Source organism: Kogia breviceps, chromosome 5 (assembly GCF_026419965.1).
Source record: "Kogia breviceps isolate mKogBre1 chromosome 5, mKogBre1 haplotype 1, whole genome shotgun sequence".
NCBI lineage: Eukaryota > Metazoa > Chordata > Mammalia > Artiodactyla > Physeteridae > Kogia > Kogia breviceps.
This window is the reverse complement of record NC_081314.1, coordinates 18,165,580-18,192,281: the sequence shown is the minus strand read 5'-3', so window position 1 is coordinate 18,192,281 and position 26,702 is coordinate 18,165,580. Positions and strand designations below refer to the sequence as shown.

The 26,702-nt window shown below is 38.6% G+C and overlaps 1 protein-coding gene across 6 annotated transcripts in view; it reads left to right on the top strand.

Moving 5' to 3' along the window:
- PPP2R3A (protein phosphatase 2 regulatory subunit B''alpha) overlaps positions 1–26,702 on the top strand; it is a 219,486-nt gene that overhangs the window by 91,035 nt on the left and 101,749 nt on the right. For all 6 annotated transcript variants that reach the window (XM_059065088.2, XM_067033743.1, XM_067033744.1 and 3 more), the window contains 2 exons: positions 6,863–6,966; positions 12,899–13,001. In XM_059065088.2, the coding sequence (XP_058921071.1) occupies positions 6,863–6,966; positions 12,899–13,001 (207 nt within the window). The remainder of the gene's footprint in view (positions 1–6,862; positions 6,967–12,898; positions 13,002–26,702) is intronic.

The window sequence follows — 26,702 nt, the reverse complement described above, 5'->3', positions numbered from 1 at the left end:
GGGCTCTCATAGTTCTCCTGTCCAAAATGGGCTTCCACTCTGCCACTCCCATGTCACCCATCCTCTAAGACCTAGCTTCCACTGTGTCCTGAGAGACGTCCCTGAACCCCTGCCCTGTCATGTCCCATCCTCTCTCCTACCTCTAACCTCAGAACATTTGTTACCACTGTTAAATAATTTGTAAGAAGAGTGATTTTAAGGGAAGTGAAAAATTCTTTTTTTATTCCTTTTTTCGTCACCCCCCCACAATCTTAGAACTTGCTTTTTGACCCCCTTAGAATGTTTCTAGTGAAAAACAACCTCTTTCATTCCAGGAGTAAGAGCTCACCTGCTTCTCCTCTATTGTACATATGAGGAAACTGAAGTCCTACAAATATGTATGTGAAGTCACAGAGTTTGTCCATGTCAGGAGACATGTCCTCTGACTCCTGCATCATGCTGTTTCTACCCTATCTCCTCTGGATGTATGCTAACATACCATCAGCTGACTTCCAAGCTATATCCACCCAAATAAGTTTAAGTTCTTTGAGGACATTGGCATTTTCTTACCCCAAGCTTTGAGAGATGGCTATTTTATGAATCAAGTGGTAAATTATCTGAGTGGGCTAGAATGATGAATCTAAATGCAAAAGATAGAATTTAGCAAGGATGAATGAAGTCTGATTTGGAGATGACATGTTAATTGCATAAATGCCAAACAGGGTATGTCTAACATGGTAACAATTTGTGTGAGAGAGACATGAGGTTCCATGGACCACTTCAGGTAGGCAAACAGGAGAAACTGCAGATTGCAGGACATGATAGTTCCCCGGTGGTCTGCTGGGCTCCACACATCTGGAGAGCCAATCAGTGACTAGTGCCTCACTGCCAGAGACCTGCAGCCTGCTCTGTCTTGAAGGTCTCTGGGTCGACCTTCCTCCTCTAAGTATTCCCAGCGCCTGACTGAGGAGCCTTCCTGCTGTGCTGCCTCCACCCTCCTGCTCTGGCTCTCCCACCTGGCTGGTGGTAGCCCTGCCCTGCCTGTGGCTCAGTGGCCGCCAGCACTCCACAGTGAATGCACAGTGAGAGGAGAGCAGAGAGCCTGAGGACTCCACATGGTCACAAGAAGTGTAGGAAAGAGCATAGTCAAGTCAGGGAAGGGGTTTACATGTTGGGGAGTCAGAGGGAGGACTTTCCTATTTACAGGCAGTGAGGATCAATCGGTAGGTGGCATCAGGAAAAACTGCCAGTGTCGAAGCTGAAAACATAGAGAAGTTTAAAAAGATAGAAAACTATTTTGTTTAGTAGCCATAGTAACAGGCATTTACGTAACAATTTACTGTTTATACCAAATTATCATGTGGCACAATAGCCAGTATACACATACATGTCTGATTAACTTGTCTGAATTGTACTTGATTATAGCCCTAAATTCCATTCAGGGGTGCCAAGCATTTGTGTTCACTGCTCTTAGACCTTAATTGTCAGCTCAGATAGCAAGGTGAACTGCTCATACTTTTAAAAAGTTAAAACTAACATTGCATATAAAGATGAGGATGTGTGTATAATGACCTCAGAAGTACTGTATCAGCTCATTTTATTGGATTTTGCCTCTTTATTCTTAAAATCATTTATTTTTTAAAAAATTCATTTAATCATGTCTTCCAGTTAGCTAGGCTCATGTGATCCAGCTTTTCCTTGGCTACAGCCAGTCTGTTAGCACTCACTAAATCAGTCTTACTTTCCGCCATGCTTTGCTCTGCAGACCGTCCTCATCCTTTGGCAGTGCCTGCATCACTCACCCTCGTGTGCTTGTGTTCTCTCGACAGGTTGGCTATAGGAAAGGAGAAGACAACCCCTGGGGGACAACAAAGGAGGAGGTGGTCAGAGCAATAAGTGAACATTTTTATGGATTCTTATAGTTTATAAAGCTACTTGGAGGACCTTCCCTGGTGGTCCAGTGGTTGAGATTTTGCTTTCCAACGCAGGGGGTGCGGGTTCCATCCCTGGTCAGGGAGCTAAGATCACACATGCCTCAGGGCCAAAAAACCAAAACATAAATCAGAAGCAATATGGTAACAAATTCAATAAAGACTTTAAAAATGGTCCACATCAAAAGAAAAAAGAAAAATCTCTCTCTTATAAAGCTACTTGGAAGGCCAGCTTGAGTTTACAGTCTACTCTCTGTGATGCTTAAGTGTAGCTGTAGAGAGTGGAGTCTGTTTTTTAAGTGCAAAGAAAACTCTGTTTATGAAATCTGCATCTGTTGGTGAAGTTTAGCTCATTCATCTTCAACCTCAAACAGCGTGGAGAGATTCATGTCCATTTCTGATTAAATTCTCAGTGTATAGTTTGTACTTTTTTCCACAGCTTTAAGTAGTGATGGAGAAGAAATGACTAGAGAATGAATCTAAGAGGAACAAAAGCATCATAGGAACAGAAACTGAGGAACAGCAAGGGAAGTATTTATCACCACTGAGTTTTAGCCTCTAACAGAAAGTTGAGGGAAAAGAATGAAAGTCTTCTGAACCGTACAAAGCCCTCCAGCTCCTCTCACTGGCTGATACAGTACCATCTTGACCCATCGTGCCTGTGGCCTGTAAGCTAGCCTCTCTGTACCTTTTTTTCTTCATCTGCAGAACTGGATAAAAATACTCACCCTCTTCTGTATGGGATCATGTCAGGGCCAAATGAAATAACGGGTGTAAGACATTTGAAAATGTTAAAGAACATTACAAATATTGGGCGATCATCTCTTCCTATGTTTCATTAGACAACCTTGCTTTCAGTTCTTTATGTTGTTGGGCAATTTTTAGGTCTAATTATAGGTATCAGTCAAGTTTTCTTTGCTTCAGCAACGCTGACTCTTGCCTCCTCCTCTAAACCTCAGTTTCGTAAACCCATTTTCAGCATGTCCTGTACCTCCTCACTTGTCATCCAGTCTTTTCCTTTGTAAAAAGCCTTGACATGAGCTTGTTCTCTCCTTTGTTATAAAAGTTTCTATTCTGTTGCTCTCAGATTGATAACATTTACTTTTTTTTTAGGTTCTTATTGATCTCCTGACTCCCTTTATCTTTTTTTTTGTCTGCAAGAAACCCACTTAATTAAAAAAAATTTTTTAACATCTTTATTGGAATATAATTGCTTTACAATGGTGTGTTAGTTTCTGCTGTATAACAAAGTGAATTAGCTATATGTATACCTATATCCCCATATCCCCTCCCTTTTGCATCTCCTTCCCACCCCTCTAGGTGGTCACAAAGCACCGAGCTGATCTCCCTGTGCTATACGGCTGCTTCCCACTAGCTATCTATTTTACATTTGGTGGTGTATATATGTCAGTGCCACTCTCTCACTTTGTCCCAGCTTACCATTCCCCCTCCCCGTGTCCTCAAGTCCATTCTCTATGTCTGCATCTTTATTCCTGTCCTGTCCCTAGGTTCTTCAGAACCACTTTTTTTTTTTAGACTCCATATATATGTTAACATACGGTATTTGTTTTTCTCTTTCTGACTTACTTCGCTCTGTATGACAGGCTCTAGGTCCATCCACCTCACTACAAATAACTCAATTTCATTTCTTTTTATGGCTGAGTAATATTCCATTGTATATATGTGCCACATCTTCTTTATCCATTCATCTGTTGATGGACACTTATGTTGCTTCCATGTCCTGGGTATTGTAAATAGAGCTGCAGTGAACATTGTGGTACATGACTGTTTTTGAATTATGGTTTCCTCAGAGTATATGCCCAATAGTGGGATTGTTGGGTGGTATGGTAGTTCTATTTTTAGTTTTCTAAGGAACCTACATACTGTTCTCCCTAGTGCCTATATCAATATACATTCCCACCAACAGTGCAAGAGGGTTCCCTTTTCTCCACACCCTATCCAGCATTTACTGTTTGTAGATTTTTTGATGATGGCCATGCTGACTAATGTGAGGTGATACCTCATTGTAGTTTTGATTTGCATTTCTCTAATGATTAGTGATGTTGAGCATCTTCTCATGTGTTTTTTGGCAATCTGTATATCTTTGGAGAAATGTCTGTTTAGGTCTTCTGCCCATTTTGGGATTGGGTTTGTTTTTTGATATTAAGCTGCATGAGTTGCTTGTAAATTTTGGAGATTAATCCTTTGTCAGTTGCTTCATTTGCAATTATTTTCTCCCCTTCTGAGGGTTGTCTTTTGGTCTTGTTTATGGTATCCTTTGCTGCGCAAAAGCTTTTACGTTTCATTACGTCCCCTTTGTTTATTTTTGTTTTTATTTCCATTTCTCTAGGAGGTGGGTCAAAAAGGATCTTGCTGTGATTTATGTCATAGAGTGTTCTGCCTATGTTTTCCTCTAAGAGTTTGATAGTGTCTGGCCTTACATGTAGGTCTTTAACCCATTTTGAGTTTATTTTTGTGTATGGTGTTAGGGAGTGTTCTAATTTCATTCTTTTACATGTAGCTGTCCAGTTTTCCCAGCCACTTACTGAAGAGGCTGTCTTTTCTCCGTTATAGATTCTTGCCTCCTTTATCAAAAATAAGGTGACCATATGTGTGCGGGTTTATCTCTGGGCTTTCTATCCTGTTCTATTGATCTATGTTCCTGTTTTTGTTGCCAGTATACTGTCTTGATTACTGTAGCTTTGTTGTATAGTCTGAAGTGAAGGAGTCTGATTCCTCCAGCTCCATTTTTCTTTCTCAAGATTGCTTTGGCTATTCGCTCACTCCTTTTATCTTAATCTTTTGTTTTTAAGCAGGTGCAGGCCAGCCATACATTTTTTTTAAATGGTCAAAGTGTAATGTCTGCAGCCCTTGCCATCCACTGCCCTTCCAGTTTTTTCTTTTGGCATTTTCTCCAAGGGCCCGATACCCTCATGTTGCCCAACCTTTGGCTGCTCAGGGTGACCCACTACAAGAAAAACAAGTCAGCCCTTTGCCATCTACTTCAAAACATATCTATTCTGAACCTTATTTCTTAGGATTCTGCCTTTGTGTCATAAAAAATTTGTAAATGTTAATCCTAGTGATTTACTACTCTTTATGAGCTGACGTGTACACATTTTAACTGGAGTCTTCTGAATAAAAGACCATAATCCAAGGAAATGAAAGTTTTTAATAGTGGAAGTAGCCCCACAGGAGATAGTAAGTGCGCGGTCCCTGGAAGTGTTTCGCTGAGCTGGTGACCACTTCCCAAGGATGAACTAGAAGATTCCTGATCCCTTCCAATTCTGAAAAATCCATAATGGCTCTAGTGGTGGGAGCTTCAAGCACCTTGGCAAGCCAGTTCCAGTCTCTCCTTGTATTTTCTCCCTTTTTGTGGCTCTGCACCCCCCACCTCCATAATACAGGCTATTCTTTCAACTTTCCCAGCAGTTACCAACAGCCTGTCATATTTAAGAGCATTTTCTTGGCAAACCACCATTCTGCATGAAAGGAAGGATTGGGAATGGGGAAAGTGGATTTGACAGTTACCACCCAAAGTATGTTAATTGTAAGCTTTGTACCTTTTCAGTCATAATTTATACAATAAATAAAATCCATTTATTTGCTAAGCAACACCTTTCCCTCATTCTTGACCTCAGTGGAGGTATTTGACCTCTGGACTTAAGAAATCCTAAATTCTATCCTGCTTGCAGAACATGCTTTAGTGGCCCTGGCAGAGCAATCTCTTATTTCTGCCCTGTACTTACCTCCCTTGGCCTGAATCTCACCATCCATATCCTCATATCTGACAGGAACCCAGCAGCCCTGGGCATTCTCTCAGCATAACTGATCTCAGATGAGTTACTATGCAGGCTTCTGTGGGGATCCCCCATGCACTGAAGCCTCACATCAGGAGCAGCTTCACTTCAACCTAATGTGGGTTCACATCCAGTCATCTGTCAGAGGGGAAGCTTCCCTTTGTAGAATAAGGCTCAACAGATCCTATATCTAATATGAATAATAAGAATATCTTTATCCAATGACCAGATGTGACTCTTTGAAGAGCTTCAGATTTGGGAACACATTTTATGTGTATATACAAAATTGGGATCATTTAGAGACTATTTCTCCGCTAATATTTAGATATTATTACTTGGAAGAATTTTCCCTCTAGAAAAAGAGCAGGTTAATTTGGTACAGACTGTCTCTTATAAATAAGAGTATAAGAATAATTTTTCTTAATTGAAAGAAAGAGCTTTTTTATTGAGGAGAAAAAAATCATTATCTTTTAGGGTATTGTATTTTAGTTCTTTCTAAGGCTTTTATAATATGTAGTCATTTGTGGTATCTTCTAAATAAATAATAGCATTTTAATTTTTGCCTTTCAGCTTTCACCTGAATTGTATCCATTTAAATAGATTTATAGCTGTTTTCTTGAACAGTCCAGGCTTTTCTGGTTCTTTTTGCACCTGGGGCTTAATAACACAATAAGCAAAGGAGAGAGAGAGGGAGAGAGGTGACAAGAGTGTATTGACACCAAGTGAGTGAGCAATAAAGGTGGCTGTATTTTCCTGCCATAGGAGGGAAAGGCATACACAACCATGACGTTCAGTCACTTCTTTTTTTTTTTCTAAAGGTAGAAAATATATGATGTAAGAGTGGTAGGAAGGGAGTGAGACTGGTTGCTTTTTCAGGTTAGGGGTAAGAAACATCACTATAAATGCACTGAAGAAAAGGCAAATGGATTTTCATTTTCTTCATTAAACACGTTATCATCTTCTTATTTTGTTTCCCCTCTGTCTTGCTGAATCTACCCCAGCTGATGTATCTGCCTCTGCCCCAGTTTTGCTCCTCCAAGGGCCCTTCTGTCCACTGTGGCATGAAGGGTAAAAGCCACAAAGGCCCTTTCTTTGGCCATGTCATCTCTTCACTGCCCCTTGGCTTACACTGTATTTGTGCTTTATTTGCAGGTCTGTGGCTGTCCTCTTTATTGGAAAACCCCCATGTTCAGGGCTGCAGGGGGAGAGAGGACAGGATTTGTGTCAGCCCAGTCATTCATTGCCATGTGGAGAGAGTAAGTATGAGAGCAGTTACTCTGGGGCTGGGCAAGGAATTGTCCGGCCCTCATGACATGCTTCATAAAAGTCACTTATTTTACTCATTTATTAATTTTCCCCTTATCCTTTGTTTCAACAAGTAAAATTCAATTATTCACAACTTTTTATGCCCACACACAAATTCTTTCCCTAAGCCTTTATCTTACATGTCTCTAATCAGTAAAACAGATCTTCAGAAATACTTCTTTAATAACTATTTGGTAGTTTCTTAGTTTCACTTGTTAACAGTTTAAATCTTAGGATTTGACTCTTGCAGCAGTGACATAAATGCTCCTTTAAGGGGAGCAAACCACACATGTCACATGCTTCCATTCTCATGTGATCAAATTTAGAATTGTATGTAGTTGATTTCTTAAAGATAGCTGAATTCTAGTAGATTTTAGTTAAGGAACAAAGGAAAAACTTTTTTTCAAAAAGCTTTTTGAAAGCTCCAGTTAAGGAACAAAGGAATAGTACATCTATCAAGATACTCCTGGATTTTACCATCCTGACTAGTTTTCTTGAATTCAAATCCACCTTTCTTCTCTCTTTTATTTTTTTCTCCCTTCTTTCTTCTTTAGAAGTTATTTCTTGATATATTTATAAATTTAAGAGACTGTTATAGCATGCCCCTTCTACCTCTTTTAACTGATCAGCCTTCTGTAAATATGCTCTTCTCATCTTTTCTGGGCTAGATACCCTTCCTGATGAACTATCAGGAAATGCTGTTCACGTGATGTCACTATCATCATCATCATTATTTAAAATCAACATATAATAGCAGCAAAATTCAGCTTACAGATTCTTCTGATTCTTTCATGCCACCTCAAAGCCCTTAGTAGTATAATGCTTGAGAACATAATAGGTGATTAATAACTGTATTCTTATTTTAAAAAATCTAGCAGCAAGTTGAGTTCACCAAGTTCTTCTTGCATTACAATAGAACTAAAAGTGATCAGGGGATATAAGACTACCAGTTAAAGGACTTTTTTTAAAGAACGACATCAAAGCTAAAAGTTATAAATGCTTCATGTTTTCCAGGTGAATTTTAGTCATTTTGTTACAGGGAATAGTTCTAAGTTGTTCAAATACCAAGGACTAGAATGGCCCTAGGACTAGAACCACTCCTCATACACCAGCAGGATGACCCTCCAAAGTCAGGACCATGGTTACCATTCCACCTCTCCTATAGCAAATAGGAAACAGCTAGATAAAAATCTTAAAAAAAAATATTTGTGTGTGTAGTCGTAAAAGAAGAATTCCTTGGAGTCTAGAATTAGCAAAAAAGCACTAATTAGGAGTAAACCAGTAAAAGAATTGGCATTTGCCATTCTGGCTGTCTCTGGCACCCTAGAACCTGAGGGAAGAAAATAGAGCCAAGGGCCTGAACAATAGCGGGGGTCAGCTTGGATTCCCTCCCCTCTCCCTATCAGTAAAGCCAGGACTTCAGCTGGGTGGTCTTCTTGTCTATTATTAATTATTATTGTTGTTATTGGAAATCAGTGTATAACAGTAGCAGAATTGAAGATCTTGAAATGTGTAGATGTTCTAGCTTTCATTCAGCTAGCTTCTCTCCCCCTGGTAGGTGCCAGGCCCTGAAACATTCCTCAGGTGGAGTGTGAACAAGGGATAGAAAGAATAGGGATGTTACACAGCTCTTGTCCTGGGTATCTTCAGCCATTGAGCTCAGCATTGTTGGCAAAAGCCATCTAACAATCTGGGAAAGCAGCAAGAAGTGAGTTATTATTTCAGAGAAAGTGTTGAAGAAGCTGGGAGATTAAAAAGGGGGGGGGGGAGTAGTTCATTCTATAAAAAATTAGAGCCAGAGAGAAGAACTATAACTACGTACATTCTAAGTTATTTTGAATATGCTAGGACGCTGTGTTTGTGAGCCTGAGGCTGACTATCAAAGAAAAACTAGTAATCAACTTGTTTATCGGCAGTTAACTGCATAATATTAAGGAAAGTAACAGCCAGTTTTTTTGTCTTAGACTTCATGTCACCGGGATAGGGTGGACATTTCTGTTGGTGGACAGAGCAGCAGCACCCGCAACAGCTATATTCCTTTATGAAGATGAATCATTTTCATTTTATCTCTAAGGAAAAGAGATTATTTCTGCAAAGGCAAAAGGCAAAAAGACTTGAAGCACAAGTCTTCATTTTCAGTTACTACAGGAAACTGCTTATGAAGTTATACAGCATGAGCAACTGTCCCTGTCTTTTTTCATTAAAAACATTTAAAAAAAAATATTCTGTGAACAAATAACTAACTGATGTCTCTGTATCAAAGCTTATTTTCTGGCCAGATACTATAACGACTGGAGCGCCCTCTAGCGGGAGCTCCTTTCTCAGCACTTAAAATGCCTTTTAAAAACCAGGGTGCTTTAAAGGAGGCGCAAGTATGGCTGTTTTGGGAGACAAAGCAACTAAGCAGAATGGTTTGAATTACCACACTGACCTTAAAGAAGACATATGTTTATTTTTATAATTTTTTACAAATTGTACCCTTTGCATAAAGTGACTTGGGTTCAAGTATAGTATATAAAACTTTGAAGTACAAAAAAATAACTGGCAGGACTTCCCTGGTGGCACAGTGGTTAAGAATCCGCCTGCCAGTGCAGGGGACATGGGTTCGATCCCTGGCCCAAGAAAATCCCACATGCCGCGGAGCAGCTAAGCCCATGCGCCACAACTACTGAGCCTGTGCTCTAGAGCCTGCGAGCCACAACTACCGAGCCAACACACCACAACTACTGAAAGTCCGTGTGCCCTACAGCCTGCACACTGCAACTACTGAAGCCCGTACACTCTAGGGACTGCGTGACACAACTACTGAGGCCCACATGCCTAGAGCCCATACTCCACAACAAGAAAAGCCACCACAAGGAGAAGCCTGTGCACCACAACGAAGAGTAGAGCCCCCGCTCACCGCAACTAGAGAAATCCCGCGTGCAGCCAAAAAATAAATTTTATAAAATTTTTTTTAAAATAACTGGCAGATAATGACACAGAATTAAAACATATTGACATATACATACACATGCTGACTTGCTCCAATAATAGGTTCTATATAATCTTGGGGGGAAAGTCAAATACAAAAGTTAACAGCAAAATGGGAAATAGTTTGCCTCCTATCCCAGTGTTTATGGGGTGGAGGCTTCTGAGCCCTCCTATGAGTAGTTTGAGCATGAACACCTTGACAGGCTCTTGTTCCCCTGCCTCTGCTCCCCTTCCCTTCCCTGCTCTGCTGCCCATTTCATATCTGTACTTTGACATCTGTTTCTCTTGCAGTCAAGACATTTTTAGGGGAAAGGCATTGCTCCACAGCTTTTCTTTTTGAGTTCCCAGTTTACCAGCTTTGTGACAGAGCTCCTCTTACACAGAGTCAGTAATATTGTCCCAGCTATTTTATGCTTTACTTCCTCTTACCTTTTCATGTCAAAGTGTCAGTTTTCCACTAACAAAACAATATTTCATCCTAAGAGCTCTGGAAGATAGTTTAGAATAGCTATGTTAACCTTCTTTCTCCAGCTTTCACGACTTTTTAAAATCTCTTTCTCTCCTGCCTTATAGAGTTCACCAGCCACTAGCATTGGCTGAGAATCAGAATTCACCTTTTCTCTCTTGATTCATGCTTCTGATAGCAAAAGGCCATACCTGATTTGACGTTTCCCTCTTAGAGAGTCTCTCATCTGTCAATGTCTGTGCAGTTTTTACTTAATGGTGCTAATATACCTCACTGCCTTTCTGTTGTGATCATCCCACCCATTTCCTTATCCTAAGAGGTGATTCCCGTCAACATCTATTTCACTAATCTTTTTCTGAAATGTATATTTATTTAACTGTGGGGGTCCTGAGCATGCTGAAGAATGATAAGGAAAATAAATATAAAGATCATTCTATGGCTTTAATAATCACAAATGAAGTCAGTTAAGGGTATATCTGTTAGATCACAAACATTTTGAGAATCTTCAATGTGAAAGTCACTATGTGTTAAGGGAAAAAAAGAGCTATAACTTTGCCTGCCCTTTAGGTGCTAGAGAAATAAAAGAAAGTTCATGGTACAATGGTGTATGTAATACATACAAATTAAATAGTACAAAGATCAGTAAGGAATTTAGTTGTCAGAGAAGGCTTTTTGAAAGAGGTAGTTTATTAGCTGGACCTTAAAGAATAGCCAGCATTACAGATAGCAGAGTTGGGAGAGGTGGTATTCTAGGAGAGTAAAACAGCATGAGAAATGGCACCGAGGCAAGAATGCACACAGCACGCTCAGAGAAGAGTGGGTCAGGCCAGCTGCCTGGAGTGGACGTTTCATTTAGCAAAGTGGTGAGATAGGCAGACTCTAGCCTAATTAAAGGGGGCCTTAAATGCCCAACTTAGACATCTAGACTTACTCATATAACTGGTAGAAAACTGTTGAACATTTTTGGAAAAGGGAATTATATAATCAAAGAATGTTTTAGAATGATGAATTGTCCATGATATGAGGTTGGATGGACACTGAAGCCTGTTATGACCCTCTTCCCTTCTAAAAGTCTCAGCATGAAGTAATAAGGCCCTGGACTTGATGGTAAAACAGAAATAGGAAGGAAGGAATGGTTGTCTAAAATGTTTTGAGGAAATATTCCTCAGGACTCTAGTATTCCTATCCCAAATTCCAAGCACCTAGTGGTCTAAGATAGAAACCTGGGAGTCATCATGGACTTCCCACCTTGTACCCCTCCACACCTATCAACCACCATTTCCTTTCACTTGAACCATATTTGCCCCTTTCTCTTCGTCTCCCACTGCCAGTATCCATGCTCAGGCCCTTGGAAAGATTTCTGCTTGATATTTACGAAAAACACATCTGATCATGTCACAGTCCAAGTTAAAATTCTTCTGCGAGTAGGCGAAAGTCCAGGCTTCTTGACCTAACATAAAAGGGCCTCCAGGGTCCAATCCTACATGCTCATGTTCCCTTCCCTTACCACCCCAGTGCTTGAAGCTGCTCAAATAATCTGTGCAGTCTCACACCAGGTCTTTGTACATGCAACCCTCTTGATCTGCAACAGTCTGCTTTCCTACTTCACAACTCTTCAGGGAATTTCACTGGTCCTCCTGTGTCTTTCCATGACACCCTGAGTTTATTACTTCTGTAATAAGATTATACAGGCATATAATCTTATTGGTGTAGCTCTTTCACTAGACTGTAAGCTCCTTACGGGGCACAAAACTATGTCTTATTTTCTTTGTATTTCGAGTATTCACAAGGCCAGACACAGTATCTGGCACACAATTAGCATTCAATAAATGATTAAGGAAGAAAAGCAAGAAAGGTTGGAAATTAATTGGATGTGGAGAATAAGGAAGAGAAATAAGTTTAAAATGACTTCAAATTTCAAGCCCAGATAACTTGGAGTGGTACCACCATTAACAAAAATAGACATCCATGACTTTGAGAGGAAGATTTTAAATTTGGTTTTCGCTATTTTGACTTTGCTGTCAGAGTATAGCATCCAGATGGAAATGTCCAGCAATTAGTTGGATGTGAGGAATTCTTAGAACTTGAAGATTTAATAGGACCTTCATTTTCTTCTTAAGCCTGGTCCTTCAAAGTCTAATTTCAAAAGCCCCCTATCAGGTTAGTCCTGAATACGTCTGCCACCCTGGACAAGCAGAAGTTCATGTCTTTCGTGGTATAAGCATTCTACAAAAATAATGTACCGTCTTGTTGTTGAGCTTTTATTAAGATGGCCCTTTGACAAAATCAAGAGCATGGAAAATTTTCCTTTTTTTAATCACTGAAAAGAGAGCGCTTGATTCTTGATCTAAATGGCCTTCAGATCAGACTGAAATTACCAACTATTGATGTTGTAGTCATTGTTCATAGTAGCCAGTCTTCCTAAGCAATTGTTTCTTTTCTAGGTTGCTGAGTAACCATCATGATGATGCCTCTAAGTTTATCTGTCTTCTTGCAAAGCCCAGCTGCAGCTATCTAGAACAGGATGACTTTATTCCTTTACTTCAGGTAATTTTCATTTCCTTTTAAAAATGGGTTTTATTTGAGTTTCAGAGGCTTTTAAAATTTTTTCAACTGTGAGATATGTCAACTGAGATATACAAATTTAGAGGTCAGATTTCTAGACGAGTTGTTTCCAAGCTTGTTTTAGAAGCAAAATCCTTTTGTTTAGAGAATATTAACACCAGATAATAGTATAAACAGACAATAGTATGAAACAGATAAAACAGGGCTACTCCCACTGAAGCAGAAGAGAGAGGCCTTATTCAGCCTCTCCTCTTGCCCACCCACAGCAATCATAGAAGCACCTTCTGAAACCAGGCAATTGTCCTAGTCGAGTAGACCTTTGTTAGGGTTAAAGAGAAAGAGATCTCCAACAGAAAGAGCCCACTTGGGGAATATTTACATCCAGGCCTTCTGATGAGAATCAATTGCATGCCAATACTGGATCTGTTTTTATTATAGCATTCTTCGTAGCCTGATACATTGCTTGTTAATATTCTTAATTTCATATTTAAATATTACATTTTTCTAAGTAGTTCACAAATTACTTGAAGCTGAGACCTTCCTTTCATTTCTGTTGAATGCACATTGTTTTTTTAGGTGTTCTAGTAAATCTTTGTTTACTGTTAGTTAGGATACCTAAAGAAGGGCAGAAAGATGTATTAATGTAGTGCAGTTTTTTTTAAGTTGTATTCGTGGCTATCATCATTTTTTTAATAGATTTTTGTTGAATTGCAACATACATACACAAAAAGACACACTAATCACAGTGCATCAATTAATTTTCACAATGTGAGCACATCTGTGTAACTAGCACCCAGATGAATAACCAAAAATTACCAGTACCCCCAAAGCTCTTCATGCTCCCTCCCAGTCACTGCTGCCCTAGGGGAACCACTATCCTGACTTCTAACACTGTATGACATAGATTTCTAGTTGTTGGAACAGTTTTACATGTTCAGAAAATGAATTTTGGTTGTAATTTATTTTGTGTGCAGGGTTTTTGAGCTTGTCTTAATTTGCATGATAGCCTTGATTATCCTTAGACTCATCTGCTACATGTTTTTGTTGCCCTTTAAAAAGTGTTCATGGGAATGAGGATTGTTAATAGTTTCTTACATTTAATCAAGATCGTCATACATAATATCCAATATTATGTGTTCCTATTTATGTTTTGTGAAAGTTCTCCAGCCACCCCTCACCCTCACCAGCTCAATCCATTCTCAGCCGTGCTCTGTCTCCTACAAACTTCATCTTTTTGGCCCCCTTCCCCTAATAGCTTCTGGTTGGGTCTGGCAGATGGATAGCACCGCCAGGAGGTGGGAGGGCAGAAAAGAAAGAAATTGGCATTTCTTCCCAACTCTTTGCTTCAGCACAGTAACTATATTTCTCTATAATAGAGCTTCTGCTGGATGGCCGCTTCTCCACAGTTGTAGTGCCTACTGGGCTCCTGTAGCTCTGTTCCTCCCCTTGTCCCTTTGGCCCTAGGGATTGTAACAGTATCTTTCTGTTGCTCATCCCTGGTGCCTCCCAATCCCTTGTTTGTTCCCTTAACCTCCCCACGACTCTACACATAATTGCTTCATGAAAGGTTCATATGGGTGAATTCTTTTTCCTATGGGGACCTACCTTGACTGAGTTTTATCAGAAGCTTTAATAAAAGCTTTGACAGGAATATAAATTAAGATGTACCAAGAGAATTATGAACAAACAACAAAATTATGAGTTAGTGGACATTTTTACTTCTTTCCTTTAAATATAAGGAGAAGTTTTATTTTCATATAAGAAGTGGACATATGGAGTCTTCTGGTAAAAGGTGACAGACTGATATATTCTCCTCCCATTATTTTCCAAACTCCTCCAGTTAAAATATAGATATTTAAAAGGAATAAACCCATGAAAGTTAATGGAGTGGCATAGAGGAACAGAGGAGGAAAAAAATCAGTATATAAGATACATAGTATTCCTTGAAGATAGAAAGCAGAAGCAGGCTAAGGAGACTGCAGCCCGGAACGAGGGGCTGTGTATGGGCTGCGGAGAGAAGTGAGCTACTCTGTTCCACTCTGCTCCTTAGGATCCCAGAGAGGCTGTAAACTTGGAGTTGGCAGAGCTGATGAGAAGTATTAGAAATGGAGGGAATCATTGAAGGCTGGTATACAGAGCAGTTGACCAGTTGACTCCTTACCTGGTTCCCAAATGTAAAGTGCAGCCTGACAAATTAACAAAACAAACAATAGAGCATGTTAAGACGAATTCCAGTAGAGGAACATCCTAGATAGTGTCAGGCCAGTACTCATCAAAACTGTCAAGATCGTCAGAAAGCAGGGAAGTCTGAAAAACTGTCTTAGCCAGAAGGATTGTAAAGAGGCACAACAGCTAAATGTAATATGAGATCCTGGAACAGAAAAAAATACATTAGGTAACAACTAAGGAAATGTGAATTAAGTATGGCCTTGAATAATAGTAATAATAATGTATCAATATTGGCTTATTAATTATAGCAAATGCTAATGTAAGATGTTAATAATTAGGGACCTGGGTGCAGATATATGGGAACTTTATACTGTCTTCTCAGTTTTTCTGTAAGGCTAAAACTGTTCTAAAAAGGCATTTAAAAAATAATTACTATATTCAGGGAGATTATATAAAACAAGAATAGATGCTGACACAAGAAAGAGCTGTTTGAATTTTAAAATGTAAGTGCCAAAATTTTAAATTTCAACATAAGGCCTGGAGACTAAAGTTAAGGATATCTCTGGCACACACAAACTCACAGATGGGGGAGAGAGAGAAAGAGACAGAAGAGAAGACATAAAGGACCAATTCAAGAATTTCAACATCTAACTAACTGGAATCTTGAGGAAGAAAGAAGGGAAAAAAAGGAGAGAAGGAAATCATCAAAGAAATAATATAGAGTCATCAAGGAAGTAATACAGGATGGAGAGAATTGGAAAGACTGGAGTGATAGGATGGGTCCAGAGATCAGGAACCCAGTGGGATTCCTGTTTCCTTTCTTGGGGAAATACAACATGCCTGTGTAACCATCATCTGATCAAAACCAGAATGTGACCCTCCCATCCCAGCCTCTCATGTTCCCTCCAGTCACTGCCCTCAGAACCAGAATATACAGAATATAAATCTTCTGATTGAAAGGAGCCTCTGAGTGTCAAACACAATGAATAAAAAAAAGACATACATAAACAAGTCCTCTTGAAATTTTAGAAAACCACTGGAATCCCCCCGAGAGAAAAACCAGGTCACCTTAATAAGAATAAGAATCGGGGTGGTATTAGATTCTCATTGGCAACTCTGGGGAAATGGATTTGAATTCAGATTTCTACATCCTGCCAAGCTATCAATCAGATATGAGGTTAGAATAAAGTCATTTAAAAATTCAGAAGGTTTATCTCCTGTTTTCTTAAGAGAGTTACGGGAATATATTCTACAGCAAATTAAGTAAACCAAAAAGGAGAAATGCGTGAGATCCAGGAAACAGTGGATTCGATCCAGAGAAGCAGTGAAATAAAGTCCAAGGTTGGCAACTGAAGAACAGCCAGTCCAGAGTAGAGAAGGTGGAGGATTTCTCTGGAAAGGGAGGTAGAAGGGGATAGTTATTACATGTGAGAACAGGGAAACTGGAGAGTATGATGAAGATGCAGCATTGTGTATCAACAAGCTAAAGAAAAGCAATTAGAAACTACTTGAAAAATGAAAAAACTGTGTAAGACAGTCATGTATAAACACGAAGCAAACTGAGATGTGACATGATTATAAACAACTGATGGAGGGTAAGAAAAGGAAGTTCATCTAACCTCAATGCCTGGAACATTCTCCTTTGAATGACCCCAAGGGACATGATGTTGGACCAATAAGAAATGAAATGCATTCCTTATATGCTGCTTAACGTAGCATTCAACAGTATTTATATAGTCAAAATGTCGTAAAATATTTTAATGTATAGCACCTAAAGTCACCCTATGGGTTAACTGTAGAAAATTTTGTTATGGTTGCAGAACAGTATTTAAACAACCTGATCAATGTAAAAGTCAAAATATTGCCAACAAAATGTGAAGGAGAAAAAGGGAGAAGAGAAAATAAGGGTAGGGGTGCTATAATCATCATCCTATGTAAAAGGAAATTAAGGCACTAAGATGAATGGGGTGAAAATTAAATGTATAAATAGATTATTTGCAGTTTACAAAGATAACCAATACAAGAACTAAAAATCATAACCTCAAATATTGGGTAAGGTGAGTAAAGTGGGACAGTTTAAATGAACTAAATCCTCATCTTCCCTAGCAAAGAATAATAGATATTGTCTAAAGTTGATAGAGCTATAAAGAGAAGTAATTGTAGGGACTTCACTGGTGGTGCAGTGGTTGAGAACCCACCTGCCAACGCAGGGGACATGGGCTTGAGCCCTGGTCCGGGAAGATCCCACATGCTGCGGAGCATCTAAGCCCATGTGCCACAACTACTGAGCCTGTGCTCTAGAGCCCGTGAGCCACAACTACGGAGCCCACATGCCACAACCACTGAAGCCCACATGCCTAGAGCCTGTGCTCCGCAACAAGAGAAGCTACCGCAATGAGAAGCCCACATGCTTCAATGAAGAGTAACCCCCACTCTCTGCAACTAGAGAAAGCCTGAGTGCAGCAATGAAGACCCAACACAGCCTAAAATAAATTAATTTTAAAAAGTGATGCCTATTTTAAAAAAGCAATTGTAACATAGTATTTAATTATACTTAAATAATAATTAAATTTTATGTCTATAGAGTTAAGCAGCTAAAAAAATAAAAATATAAATGATTCAAAAGAAGTGGGGCTAAAGGTTCATGGATTGGGTAGGTTGGTAGAATGGTTCTTCCATTATAAGTTCTTATATACTCCTTGATTTTATACCATGTGTATATGTAATTTCTCTTATTTTTATTATGGAGAATTTTGAGCACATACAAATGCAGGCAGAGTGATCTACTGAACCCCCATGTACCCATCACCTACCCCCAATAATTATCAGAAACCAAAGAGATAGAGAATTTAAAAAACAGTAGCACTTTCAGTAAGTTGAAATCTTGGTATGGGGAAAACATTAACAAAATAGACCACCAATTAACTAATTTCATCAAGAAAAAGGAGAAAGAACTAATAGACAAAATAAGAAATGACAAGGAGGAACAGAAGAAATTTTTCAAAAATCATAAAAGACTATTTTGCAGGCCTCAAATTTATTTGGAAATAAATTTGAAAACCTAGCTGAAATGGAAAATTTCCTAGGAAAATACATCTGACCAAAATTGACCCCATTTTATTTATTTATTTATGTATTTATTTTTGGCTGTGTTGGGTCCTCGTTGCTGTGCACGGGCCTTCTCCAATTGCAGCGAGTGGGGGCCACTGCTCGCTGTAGCATTAGGGCTCCTCATTGTGGTGGCCTCTCCTGTCACGGAGCACAGGCTCTAGGCGCACGGGCTTCAGTAGTTGTGGTGCATTGGCTCAGCAGTTGTGGCTCATGGGCTGTAGAGCGCAGGCTCAGTAGTTGTGGCGCATGGGCCCAGCTACTCCGCAGCATGTAGGATCCTCCCAGACCAGGGCTTGAACCCATGTCCCCTGCATTAGCAGGCAGACTCTCAACCACTGCACCACCAGGGAAGCCCGACCCCATTTTATTTAGAAAGCTTAACAAAGTAGTTTCCTTAGAAGAAGTAGAGATCTTTATTAAGGAACTACCCCACAGAAAGCACCAGGCCCAGGTAGTTTCACAAGGGAATTCTACAAAACCCTCAAAGACCAGATAGTCCTAATGCTTAATAAATTATTCCAGATAATTGAAAAGGAAGGAAAACTCTGTAGCTCCTTCTATGAAACAACTGATACATAAACCAGATACAGACAGTACAAAAAAGAAAATTGCAAATGAATATAATTCATGATTAATAATAATAAATAATAAATAAAATATTAAACAGATGCATACAACCTGGTGGGATTTATTCCAGGAAGTCAAGATTGCTCCAGTATTAGGATCTTTTTTAATATCACATGTTGTATCTAAGAAAAATATTATGATTGTCTCAATAGATGCTTAAATAACTTTGGACAAAATTTAACACCCATTTATTAAAAAATGCTCAAGAAAGTAGGTATTTGAGATACTTTCTTAACATGATTATAATATATGTATACCTAGTGCTAAAGCCAGTATAGAAAAACATTAGAGGCATTTCCATTAAGATCAGAGACAGGGCAAGGATGTCACAATATCCATTACTGTTCAGCATTGTACTAGAGTAATTATATTATACAAGAGAAAACAATTAGAGGCATAAGAATGGTTGAAGAAGTAAAGTATTCATAGATGACATGACAGTAAACCTGGAAACCCAAGAGAATCAGTGATAAAACTCAAAACAATAAAATAATTCAGTAAAATAGTAAGAAATAAAATTAACATATACAATCACCAGATCTTCCATTTCTGACCAAAATGGAGTAACTGAGACTGGATTTGCCTTCTCACCCGAAACAACAAAAAACGTCAGGCAAGTAATACAAAATAATGGTTTTCAAGGTGCCAGACATCTGGCAACAAAAGATAGTGATTCCTGAGAAACAGTAAACAAACAAAGTGATCCTTATAATTGCCTTGAGGGAGTTTCCAAGCCACGGTGTGTTGATGGGGACCCTAGGCAGAGTTCAGCAAACTCCCTGAGTTTAGGAGACAGAGCTGAGAATCTAGAAGGACCAAAGTAGCTAGAATTCTTGGGACAGAGCACCAAAGAGGAAAGAAATGCACAGAGAGGAAACTCCAGAGAACTTCAGAACTCCTCCATGAGTATTCATCAGAGGTACTGATCAGCAGATATATGTGAGGAAAGTAACCAAAGCTGAAGAAAGAGCTACCCCAAATTAGAGGGAATGGTGCCCATAACTCACACAGGGCCAACCAAGAATAATATCTGTCTCTACCATCCAGACTGGAAAACCTCATAATACATGGCACTTTAGGTAGAGTAGTCATAGGAGTCTTGCCTCAGTAGTGGGGAATAATTAGCCCTAAATTAGATAGCATTCAGTCCTGTCTAACAGATCTGAAAAGCAAGATCTAAAAGGATGAAAGGGTTTTTCAAAGTAACTTAACAGCATCCCAGAACATAAAATATTTATTCTATTCAGAACTTGAGAATATAAGAATATAAAAATATCCAGCACTCAAAAAGGTAAAATTCAAAATGGCTGGCAACATCAGGCATACAAAGAAACAAGAATACAATTGATGATTAGGAGAAAAATCGATCAATTGAAATTGACTCAGAACTGACACAGATGTTAAAATTAGCAGACAAGTATATTAAAACAGTTATCAAAAACTGAATACTTTTTTAAAGACCCAAATTGAACTGGTAGAGATGAAAACTAAGGTGTCTGGGGTGAAAAATATACCAGATTAGATTAACAGCAGATTAAACATTGCAAATTAAATGACTAATGAACTTGAAGACATAGAATAGAAACTATCCAAAATGAGACATGGAGACATAAAAAAAGAAAGAAAAATGAAAAGAGCATCAATGAGCTGTGGGGCCTAACTTCAAGCAACTTAACATACTTATAAATGGAAGAGAGGATATTGTTAAATAAAGAATTTGTCAGGTCTTAGTCGCAAGTTCCTAGGACAGAACTTCTAAAGCCTCGGAATTTCCCGAATCATGAGTGTCTTTGTTTTTCATGATGGGCTCCTGGGACCATGCCTGAGTTTATACTAATGAGATGACTCATCGTGGGCCCCTATATAGTTCCAGGATGAGGGCTTCCCATGCCAGAAAGGCCAACCATGTGATTAGAGGTTGAGACTTTCAGCCAGGGTGATATCAGCCTGACCTCCAAAGAGGCAGGGAGCCTGGAGATTGAATTCAGTCGTGTGGCCAATGATTCAATCAATCATGTCTACATAATGAAACCCAATTTAAAAGTCTGGACACTGAAGCACAATTGAGCTCCCCCTGGTTAATGATACACAATAACCTGCTAGGAGGGTGACACATCTTGAGGACACAGAAGCTCCATTTTAGACCTTCCCAGACCTTGCCCTGTGCATCTCTTATTTGGCTGGTCCTTGTTTGTATCCTTTATAATAGAATAGTAATCATAATATATTACTGTCCCCAGTTCTGTGGGTCATTTGGGCAAGTTGTTGAACCTCAGGGGATAATGGAAACCCCCAAATTCATGGCCAGTTAGTCAGAAGTATGGGCAGCCTGGGAACCCCAGAGTTATGGCTGGTGTCTGAAGTGAGAAGAGTCTTGTGGGGGACTGTGCCCTTAACCTGTGAAATCTGCACTAACTCTGCATAGTTAGTGCTGAAATTGCATTCCAGGGGGACAGAAAATTATTTGAAGAGATAATGGCCCAGAATTATCTGTACTTGGTAAAAACTATAAACCCATGAAACTAAGATGCTCAATAAGCCCAAAGCACAAGAAACACAAATCTATAGTAGGGCACATCATAATAAAATGGCTCAAAACCAGTAATAAAAAGAAACTTTGAAAAGTACCTAGAGAAGGTAGTCACATTTCATAGAGTGGAACAAAGATAATGATGACAGCGGATTTCGTGTTGGATAAGTCCAAGCCAGAAGACAGAGGAGCAACATCTTTAAAGTACTGAAAGAAAAGAACTATCAACCTTGAATACTATACACAGTGAAAATACCATTCAAAAATGAAGGTGAATTAAAGATTATTTTGGACATAGAAAAGCTCAAAGAATTCATCACCAGCAGAAATACACTACAAGAGATGTGTTTTGTTTGTTTTTTATTTGTTTGTTTGTTTTAAAAGTTGTTTAGGCAAGGAAGAAAGTAATACCAGATGGAAATGCAAATCTACACAAAGGAATGAACTCCAGAAGTGGTAACTACATGTATGTGATTTTTTATTATTCACATCTCTTTAGAAGAAAAGTAACTCTTTAAATGAAACTATCAACAATGCATTATGGTGTTTCTAACATTTTTAAGTACAATTTGACAACAATAGCATAAAGACTGGGAGAAGAGAAGTGGAAGTATATTGTTATGGTTTGCATATATATCCATGAAGTTGTATAACATCTCTTGAAAGTAGATTGTAGTAAATTAAAGATGTATGCTATAACTCTGATGCACCTCTAAAATAAGAGTTACAGTTAATAAGCCAAAAAAGGAAATAAAATGAAAGAATTATAAAGAACACTCAGTTAACGCAAAAGGAGGCAGAAAAGGAAGGAAAAAAAAGGAACGAAGAATGGATGGGACAAATAGCAAGATGATAGATTTAAACTTAACCATATCAGTAGTCACATTACATATAAGTGGTGTGAATACCCCCAAAAGCAAAGATTAGACAAAAAACCAAGACCCAAATATAGTATGTTTCCTGAAAGAAATATAAAGACACAAATAGGTTAAAAGTAAAAGGAGGGAAATATATATACCATGCTAATGTTAATCAAAAGAAAGCTCTTACAGAAATGCAAATCAAAACTACAGTGAGGTATCACCTCATACCAGTCAGAATGGCTATTATCAAAAAGTCTACAAATAACAGATGCTCTAGAGGGTGTGGAGAAAAGGGAACCCTCCTACACTGTTGGTGGGAATGTAGATTGGTGCAGCCACTGTGGAACACAGTATAGAGGTTCCTTAAGAAACTAAAAATAGAGCTACCATATGATCCAGCAATCCCACTACTGGGCACATATCTAGACAAGACAAAACCCTAACTTGAAAAGATACATGCACCCCAGTGTTCGTAGCAGCACTATTTACAATAGCCAAGACATGGAAGCAACCTAAATGTCCATCAATAGATGAATGGATAAAGAAGATGTATATAATGGAATATTACTCAGCCATAAAAAAGAATGAAATAATGCCATTTGCAGCAACATAGATAGACCTAGAGACTATCACAGTAAATGAAGTAAGTCAGACAAAGACAAATATCATATGCTATCACTTATATGTGGAGTCTAAAAAAAATGATACAAATGAACTTATTTACAAAACAGAAACAGACTCATGGACATAGAAAACAAACTTATGGTTACCAAAGGGGGAAAGGAGGTGGGGGTGGGGGGGAGAATAAATTAGGACCTTGGGGTTAACAGAGGTACACTACTCTATATAAAATAGATGCACAACAAGGACCTGCTGTATAGCACAGGGAACTATATTCAGTATCTTCTAATAACCTATAATGGAAGACAATCCGAAAAAGTATATATGTATAAAATAAGTAGCAAGGATATACTGTATAGCACAGAGAATTATAGCCATTATCTTATACTACCTATAGTGTAGTATAATCTGCAAAAATACTGAATCACTATACTGTACACTTGAAACTAACATAATATTGTAAATCAACTATACTTCAATAAAAAATTAAATCAAAAAAATAACTGATTCAAATTTGTAAAATAAATATCTATATTCCAAACGATAAATAAGTAAAATACAGGACTAATTCCATTAGGGACATACAGTTAGTAGACAAACAGTGGGAAAATGTTAATTCTCACTAGATATCAAAGAAATGTAAATGAAAGCAGTCTGAAGATGACAATTTACACATTCTAAAAGAACCCCCCAAAAAAGTTGAATGTTTATATCCAGTGATGGTGAAGTTGCCCAGAAATTGACTCATATATTCTTACAGCCATATTGTTCCCACCCTTTAGCCAGAAATGTTACCACTAAGAACTTAAGAAAACAACAATTTGGCAAAAGCAGAAAGGTCCCTCCTCATCCTCCTGACTTCTAAATGTTGGAACTCCCACAGCTGAGCTCCTTAACACCTTCTGTTTTCCATCCACATGCACTGTTTGGAGGATCTCACCTATATACCCAGACCTCTCTCCTCGTGGATCTCCAGGAAGAAAGCAGACCCCAGCAGAAATTTTCCTGGGGGTGGGGTTTGGGGGATTTTTTAGGCACTTCAAGGGCTCTGAACTCAGTCAGAAGGGGCCGTGAAGACAGGAGGAGCCAGAGAGACCCCTAAAGCAAGCTTCTTCATAATATTACTCCCTTACATTGTTAATAACCAAATGTCCCAGGCTTTATCTGATGGGGAGTAAGAATGAGGTCCCCAGGAATTCCCTCATTGCAGTAGCCCTTAGCTCTCCTGCAGGCACCAGATCTCAGCTGCCCTTGACCCCTGCCTCCAAGTGTGTGAGAATTATTTTTGTGAGGTAGCCCATTCATATTTTGACTTCCTCACTGAAGCCCATGTAGGAGAGCAAAATTTGCCACCCCAAAATGTCTCTTTGGCATGTAGATTATTTCAGGCTGAAAACAAAGCCCAAAAGACTCAGGAAAAAACTTTGACCTTCTCCCTAATTGCCTAAAAGAATTTAGATAGAGGGCCTGTTCCTGGAACAGAGCTATCAGCAGAGATCTCTGCAAAGAATATGGGCTATGTATGGTGGGGGAAACTGGTCAGGGCCTGGAAATCAGAGTCCATTCTGTGTCTATTGTCTCTGTGTAGCCCCGCAAACATTTGTTTATCAAACATTTGCTTTTTCATCTTCATGTGAATTGCCTTCCTCCTCTTTGAAGTCCCAAACCACTACCCCCAACATCCACTTGTGTCTATAGCTGAAGATGGTATTTAAGGTAAGGGCTTTGGCCATTTTGGCTAGTTACTCAGTTTTCCTGGGTCTCTCCCATGTATACACATTTAACTTCTGTTTAATTTTTCCCGTTTAAAAAAAAAAAAAAAAAAAAAAACTCTTACAAATAAATGGAAAGACATTCCATGTTCATGGATTGAAAGACTTACTATTTTTAAATACCCATACTATCCAAAGCAATCTATAGATTGATGCAATCTCTATCAAAATGCCAATGGTCCCATTCCCCCATTCCCTGGCAACTACCATTTCTGTTCTCTGCTTCTCTGAGTTTGACTATTTTAGATACCTCATATAAGTGGAATCATGGAGATGTTGTTCATTGGGTATAAAGTTTCAGTTATCCAAGACAAATGAGTTTTAGAGATCTGCTGTACAACATAGCACCTATCATTAACAATACTGTATTGTGCACTTAAAATTTTGTTAGAAGGTAGATCTCATGTTAAGTATTCTTACCAAAAAACAAACAAAAGAAACAAAACAAGAAGCAGCACAGGGAAAGTGTTGGAGATGAAGTATATGTCTATTACCTTGATTGTACTGATGGTTTCCTAGGTGTATGCATGTGTCCAAACTCATCAAATTGTGTACATTAAATAGGTGCAGTTTCTGTATATCAGTTATACCTCAATAAAGTTGTTTAAAAATACCAATAGTATTTTTTGCAGAAATAGAAAAAACAATTCTAAAATTCATATGGAATTTTTAGGGCTTGGAATAGCCAAAACAATGCTGAGAAAGGAGAACAAAGCTGGAAGCCTCACACTTTATGACTTCAAAACATATTACAAAGATATAGCACTCAAAACAGGATGGTACTGGCATAAACACAGATATACAGACCAATGGAACAGAATAGAAAACCCAGAAATAAATTCTTGCTTATATGGTCAAATGATCTTCAACATGGGTGCCAAGAATAATAATGGGGAAACAATAGTCCCCAACAAATGGAGCTGGGAAAACTGGATATCCACATGCAAAGGAAAGAAGTTAGAACGTATCTTACACCATATAGAAAAATTAACTCAAAATGGATTAAAGACCTAAACATAAGACCTGAAACTATAAAACTCCTAGAAGAAGACATAGACAAAACTTCATGATATTAGATTTGACCATGATTTTATGGATATGACACCAAAAGCACAGGCAACAAAAGCAAAAATAGACAAATGGGATTATATCAAAGTTTAAGCCTTCACAGCAAAGAAACAGCACAGTGAAAGGCAACCTACAGAATAGAAAAATATTTGCAAACATATCTGGTGAGGTTACTATCCAGACTATATAAAGAACTCCTGTGACTCAATAACAACAACAAACAACCTGAATTTAAAATGGGCAAAGGACTTGAGTAGATATTTCTCTAAAGAAGATAAAACGTCTAATAAGCATATGAAAAGATGTTCAACATCATTAAATAAGCAGGGGAATGCAAAGCAAAACCACAATGAGATACCACCTCACACCCATTAGGATGATTACTTTTTTTTTTTTTTTAAGTGTTGGTAAGGATGTGGAGAAATTGGAATACTGGTAGGAATGTAAAATGGTACAGCCACTATGGAGAGTAATATGGAAGTCCCATATGATCAGCAATACTACTCCTGGGTGTACATCCAAAAGAATTGGAAACAGAGTCTCAAAGAGATATTAGTACACCCACGTTGATAGCAGCATTATTCACAATAGCCAAGAGGTGAAGTAACATAAATGTCTATCAGTGGATGAATGGATAAATAAAATGTGGTATATACATGGAATGGAATATTGTTCACCTTTTTTTAAAAGGGAAATTCTGTCACATGCAGCAACATAGATAAACATTGAGAACATTATGCTAAGGGAAATAAGCCAGTCACAAAAAGACGTATACTGCATGACTCCACTTATATGAGATATCTAAAATGGTGAAATTCATACAGATAGAAAGAAGAATGGTGGGTGCCAGTGGCTGAGGGAGGGTGAGGTAAGGATTCATTGTGTGATGAGTATAGAGTTTTAGTTGTCCGGGATTGAGTGG